The 6,775-nt window shown below is 45.5% G+C and overlaps 1 protein-coding gene across 2 annotated transcripts in view; it reads left to right on the top strand.

The window, feature by feature from the left end:
* The first annotated feature begins 397 nt into the window (after positions 1–397).
* The window catches only part of LOC135231273 (LIM zinc-binding domain-containing Nebulette), a 429,820-nt gene continuing 423,442 nt past the window's right edge, over positions 398–6,775 (top strand). Inside the window, exons 1-2 of one of the 2 annotated variants that reach the window (XM_064284903.1) lie at positions 398–466; positions 1,953–2,047. In XM_064284903.1, coding sequence (XP_064140973.1) covers positions 398–466; positions 1,953–2,047 — 164 coding nt within the window. Of the gene's footprint in view, positions 467–1,946; positions 2,048–6,775 lie in introns of those variants that run through there. The other variant, XM_064284904.1, reaches the window with a different exon arrangement.

Below are 6,775 nucleotides of genomic sequence, written 5' to 3'. Positions count from 1 at the left end.
CTGCGCGGCGGCGGCGGCGAGGCGGAGGAGCAAGTGAGCGCGAGGGGCGGGAGCGAGTGCTGCGTGAGTCACCGGTACCTGGAGTGCGAGCGACGCAGAGCGAGCGGCGCGGAGCCCGAGCCGGAGCCGGAGAACGCGGCCAGCCCCCAGGCGCCAGGCCCCGCCGCCCTCCCTGCTCTCCCAGCCCGGCGCTGCCCGCTCGACCAAGGCCCGGCGCCGGCTCCCGACCCCAGCGCCCGGCCACCCGCATCCCTCCCGCCTGCCAGGAGGCGGTGCGGGGCCCGCCGGGGGATGTCACAGCGGCTCCTCGGAGCCCCCAGCCGCAGCCGTCGTCCCCGCAGCCGCCGCAGCAGCCACCACCCCCGCCGCCTCGCCTCCGCCCCCGGGAACCGCGAAAATGAACCCCCAGTGCGCCCGCTGCGGAAAAGTCGTGTATCCCACGGAGAAAGTCAACTGCCTGGATAAGGTGAGCGAGGGGCCTGCCGTGCGCCGGGCTGCACCTGCTCCGAGAAGTTTTGGCTTCTGGGTTGGAAAGAGATGAGTGTGCCTGTGTGTGTCTTGGTACAGGGGGAGGTACGCAAAGGAAAATGCCCGCGGGATGTCACAGATAGCGACTTGCGAGTGTAGGGTTGAAATCAGGAAAGGCTTTTGTCAGGGTGGGGGCGGCGAGGGTGCGGGCTGCGCTGGCGGCCGCAGAGCTGCTGCGGAGAGCGCACCGCGGCGCGCAGCAGGGGGCCGGGAGAGCCCTGGGACCCCGGGTGCCGAGGCCAGGCGCTCGCGAGCCGCGCCCCCTGCCTCCACCACCCTCCGCCCCGCCCCACCCCCACTCCTACTCCTCCCTGCCCCCGCACCCCCCATCCCTCTGGTCTCCCCCGCATCTCCACCTCACCCCACCCCAGCGCGGGACTGTGGCGCCTCCCATGACGGTGGAGAGGCAAATAGTAATTAATATGTGATGGGGCGGCCGTTGCCGCATTACTAAGAATAATGCCCGCCCGGAGGTTGACCCACGGGTGTCTAACCCACCCGACTGAGGAATTCCAGAGGAAGTGGCTTTAGTCCAGTCCCTCCGGCCCAGCTCACGGCCCTTCCCAGGCGTGGATGGAGTTGAGCAGCCTGGAAGAGATCGGGGAGCTACCCTGAGTGACTGACAATTGAAACTAGCTGGAGGCTTTCCTCTTGAAATTTGCGTTTGGTGATACAAATGCCTCATTAGAGCAAGCCGTTATCCCGACAATCATCTGGGACAGAGTCAGCGTTTCCGGCAATTTAGTGAAAGCTGGACAGGCCTGGGCGGGAGGAGGAGGGGGGAGGCCAAGGGTACTTACATAGTCCCGCTCCTGCTGCTTCGTAGGCTGCCTGACTTTATGGTGGACACATATATTTATCGAGTCTTACAAACACTGCGTTTAGGCATTTTGAACTTGATTCCTTCTTGTTTTGAACACACTCTGTGGTTTCCAGTTCTCCATTTACCGAGCTCATATTCCTTCCTATATGCTTATAGGAATTAAGTCCAATAAGGCAGAGTCTTGGTAGTTCTTCCATTGTGAGTCTGCGCGTTGTTGTGGGTATTAATTTTAAACTCAATTTTAATAGCTTCCTGTTTTATTTACTTGTGGAAAAATAGGTAAACACATCCACTGTTAACCTATTGAGCCTTGGTGGTGCAGTGGTTAAGCACTTGGCTGCTAGCCAAAAGGTGGGCAGTTGGAATTCACCATCCCCTCCTTGGCAACCCTATGAGCCAGTTCTACTCTGTCCTGTAGGGTCTCTATGAGTTGCAATTGACTCTAAGGCAATGGGTTTTTTGGTTTCGATTAACCTACAATCATTTTGTTGTAGTATTTTCAAATACTGCGATTGTGGTAAACTAAAAATGCCAGCTTTCTGTACCTATCCTGAAAGGAACTGGCATTGTATTAAAATTTTAAATATTTATTTTCTTTCAGTATTGGCATAAAGGATGTTTCCATTGTGAGGTCTGCAAGATGGCTCTGAACATGAACAATTACAAAGGCTATGAAAAGAAGCCCTATTGTAATGCGTAAGTATTGTCATCGCCGGCATGCCAGGTGTGGCACAGTATCAGCATAAAAGTGAATGCTTCTCCCTGGTCTGAAGAATTGATTCACTGTGTCACCCAGGTGTGGCAGTGACCAACTAACTACTTGTTTATGCCACATACTCTGGGGCCCTATACTTTGTTGAAGGTCATTGCATTTTTCTTTCCAATGCATAGGGTTATTTGCATGTCTTTCAATCAGAAGGTTGCTTTTTCAGGTTCATTTTTAGTGTTACAGAGTTAGAGACATTTGTTAGAAGCTGCAGAACTTATACACTGAGAACATGTGGGCTCTGAAATGCATGGCAGGTAGATCCAATTTCCATTTAATTGTGTGATGTTGCTAAACTGCAATTTTATATCTGAGCCTGGTTACTAAGGAAAGGAGTGTTGCTCACTTGGTCTCAGATGAGATCACTCCACAGATCCTGGGGCATAAACAGGGAACCAAAGAACTGAGACCTGGGTATTTCAGCTGGTTGGTAGTAGGCTTGTGGATGGGGGTTAAAGGTGGTAAACTTTCTTTGGCAGCCTTCTTTGTAGGCATGTGTCTAGCCTGTTTTTGAGAGAATAGCAACTAGCTAACATTTATATAGTATTTGCCAGGTACCAGGCCCTGTTCTAAGTGCTTTTTGTGTATTGATTCATTTAATTGTCACAACTCTGTGAATTGGGGGAGCTCTGGTGGTGCAACATTTAAGCACTCTGTTGCTGACTAAAAGGTTGGCAGTTCCAACCTACCCAGCAGCCCTGCAGGAGAAAGGCCTTGCGATCTGCTTCTGTAAAGATTACAGCCAAGAAAACCCTATGGGGCAGTGCTACACAGTCACATGGGGTCGCTAGGAATCGAAATCAACTCAGTGGCACCTAACAACAATATCTTCAGTCCCTGAGTGATGCAAACGATTAAGCACTCTACTACAAACTGAAAGGTTCGAACCCACCCAGAGGCACCTCAGAAGAAGGACCTGGCAATCTGCTTCCGAAAAGTCACAGCCTTGAAAACCCTATGGAGTAGTTCTACTCTGCGCACGTGAGGCCGCCATGTGTCAGAATCAACTCATTGGCAACTGGTTTTATTATTATCCCTGTTTGACAGAGCTGAAGAAGTTGAGGCATTGAGAGAATAAGCCTCAGGAAGGGGTTACTCCTTGATGCTGCAAGCGATTAAAAATTGGCCAGTGCTTCCAAATGGCGGTTAAAGATTGGCCAGTGTTTCCAGATGGCTACATTGCTGCCCTGGGGCTTGTGTCTCTTCACTCCTGTGAGCGTCTCCACACCCCAGACTATTTTCTACTGTGGACTCTTGGCCCTGATTGTTGGGTCTTTTTCTTCTTAGTCCTGTTGCGGCCTGGAGGCAGCAGAGGGGTCTCTGTGGACCCCAGGCCTTTGGCTGGAATACTGCTGGAGATTTATTCTCTCTAGAGATTTGGAAGCAGTTTCATTCAGATCTGGAGATAGAGGGCCCGTGGCTAAATTCATGCTTCTTCATGCACTGAGAGTGAATTATGATAGACAGTAGATTTTTTTTTGGTAAACAAATACATATAATGTGCTGATACCTCTCTGGTAAGAACTTTTTTTTCCTGTTTTTTAAACCTCATTGTGTGTCCTTCAGGTCAAGCTTTATGCATTGTAGGTAGACCAGAAACTTTGCAGAAAATCAGAAAATGAGGGTGCTGGACAGAATTTAGGACTCTCGTGGATAAGTCAAGTCCACAGGTATTTCACAAACTTGCTGAATTTTTCAACCCACTTATGTCTTACTGGGATAACATGAAGCAAAAATGAGAAGATGTCAGTGTCATGGTTTCTTGCTTTCCTTCAAGAGAGGTGTAAATGACTGGTTAAAGATCAAAAGGCAGGCGGCAGCAGTGAGAAGGGACAGGGCCGGAATGGCCCATAAACAGGATAATCGTTCTTTGGTTAATGGAAAGTGAACCATTCTTCCTGTAACGATTTCAGCCTGTGGCCTGATTTGATCAGGCTTTATGGGCCGCATAGGATTCTTTATAGCTCCACAGCCCGGAGTTTCACCCGAGTGATAACAATGCCTTTGGGTGCCCCTGGAAGGTCTGGAGGAATCAGGAGGGGAAAAGGAAAGACAGAGAAAGAGAAGAAAGAAGTGTAAACCAAACCCATTGCTGTCGAGTTGATTCCGTTGATAATGACTCATAGTAACCCTATAGGACAGAGTAGAACTGCCCCATAGGGTTTCCAAAGCTGTAATCTTCATGGAAACATACTGCCACATCTTTCTCCTGGTGGTTTCGAACCCCTGACCTTTCAGTTAGCAGCTGAGCACTTAACCACTGTGTCACCAGGGCTCCTTTAGAAAGAAGTATATATGTATGGAAAGAGATGAAAGAATTGAGTGAAGGAGAAAAAGAAATGATTAAAAAAAGGTGGGAAAGATGCACCTGAAATGGAGTTGTTGATTGCATCGTGCCACTTGAAAATTCATTGCTCATTGCTTAGTTTAAGTTCAGTCCAGTTAAAGAACTGCCTGTCATAACTCATTCCCAGATTATGCAGCAAGTCGAGGATGACTCAGGAAGGGCTAATTTGCGCTCTGACTTAATAGTGAACTAGTGCCCAGAAACCCTGAGATTCCATTTGGACCCCAAAATAAAAAGATTCTGCTTGTAGCTAGGAGACATCCAGCCATGTTGTTTCTTAGGTCCAGGCCTTGTTTTTAATACTTTAAGTACCTCTCAATTGAGTGTTTACAGATTTTTTTTCTAAAAACTTCTGTATGATCCTCTATGCGTTATAAATCATTATTATTTATTAGTTTTGAGTTGAATTTTTGGGTCAGCACCTTAGATTTTTTATTTCATATTGAACCTGATAGCTCACTTTATTGAGCAATGTGGAAACGGAAGACAGGGATCCATCCTTAGCGGGTTAATGAGTAGAGCGAGCTGATTTTTAAAATTGTGTCATTTAGCCTTAAGTTCATGTCATAAGCTAGGTATGCTAGCTCCGGAAAGTGCAGTCCATCAGTGTTGAAGGTTGTGTCAGCCATGAGGGTTCCAGACTCAGGAGATCCCTCCTGTTCTCAAACCTGATTTTTCTAAGGGCACAGTTTGCCCTATAAACTCAAGGGTCGGCATGGATTGCCCTCTGGGGACCCTGATGCATCTGCTCTCATTCAGGTGGTGTGCGTGTCACTGAGCTCTGCACTGTGATCTTGGCAGAAGGGCTGCCATGATTTCTCTGGGTCAGTGGTGGAAAACTGATTCTCTAACATAATACAGTACTGATGCTGGAAAATGAAATATTCTATGTCTATGTAAAAAAAAAAAAATTTTTTTTTTTTTTTTGTGTGTAAAGCACTGTTTTATCTGTGCCCTGTTTGGCACAGGAGTCAATATACATGTATGCTTAAGAGAAAATGATTATTCTTCCCTTCTGCAACTTTTTATTGCAAAGATTTTCATACTTACAAAATGGCTCAAAGAATAATACAATAAACACCTTTATAGCCTCCACTGAGATTCAGACGTTGTTACCTGTTGGCCATATTTGCTTTATATTGGCCATATTTGCTTTATATCTTCCTCTAACTTTATGTGTAAATCTTTTTGTTATTTTTGGACCATTCGAAAGTCACTTTCATACGCCAAGACACTTCATCCCTAAAAACTGCAGTAGCATGCACCCACTAAGAGTAAGGGCACAGAGCCATTACCACACCCAAGAAAATGAGCAAACATTTCGTAACAACATCTAGTATCCTGTGTTCGCATTTCCCCCATTGCCATAAGAATGTCTTTTATAGCTTTTTTTTTTTTTAAATCAAGACCCAATCAAGGTTCATACTTACCATTTAGTTGTTATGAAAATGACTACATTTTGTGATTGTTGGAGATGGACATCCGTTTTTCAATTTCTGGTGTCATTTCTGTAGATTTACATAATCCCTCCTTGTTTTCAGGAAGAGGATTTAAGTAGCATTTCTGGTGAAAATAACATACACAATTAAACCAAGAACCTTTAAATAAGTATTAAGAATACGCTTTAAAAATTTGAAAGGATGAACCTAAACATTTAGAATTATTTTAAGAAAACATAAAGGCTTCTTATTTTTAATTGATACCTGAGGGCATTTTTCTAATGGAATTAAGTAGTGAGTGCTTCTTCAGTTTACAAATGTTGCCTGTTGATATTCTCATGTGTTTAGAGAAGAAACAAGATTTCTGTTTGATTTCCTGCAAAGGAGAACATGTATAAAATAAAATTTACATAATATTTAAATTTTGATCTTTTGATAGAATGATCAAAGTATAGTACAATACACAGTAGATGTACAATTGGGCATAATACACATTTAGGTCCTAATGCAGCAGTGTGCACTATTAAAATATTTAAAAACAGCCTGGTCTACTTGAATACGTGCCATATTTTCATAAGCAGGCAACCGGTTCTTCAGTATATTCAGGGCTTTTTTCATCATGGAACTTGCAAAGAAAAGAGGACTAGGCAATATTTTTATTGCTTAGAGGTGCTGAGAAAATAACACTAGATGATTAGACAAAAAACATAGTTCATACTTACATGCGAATTTGTATGCCAAGTTAAACTATAAACATTTTGATACCCAACAAACCACACAATGACTATAAACCCCAAGGCCATTTATCAAATAAATGATTGAATTTACTGTGGGGAAAAGTCAGGAGCCTGAGGAGCCCTGGTGGCAGTGTG

This window comes from Loxodonta africana, chromosome 4 (assembly GCF_030014295.1).
Source record: "Loxodonta africana isolate mLoxAfr1 chromosome 4, mLoxAfr1.hap2, whole genome shotgun sequence".
Taxonomy (NCBI): domain Eukaryota; kingdom Metazoa; phylum Chordata; class Mammalia; order Proboscidea; family Elephantidae; genus Loxodonta; species Loxodonta africana.
Note: the sequence above shows the minus strand (reverse complement) of the source record. Positions and strands in the feature narration are given on the sequence as shown.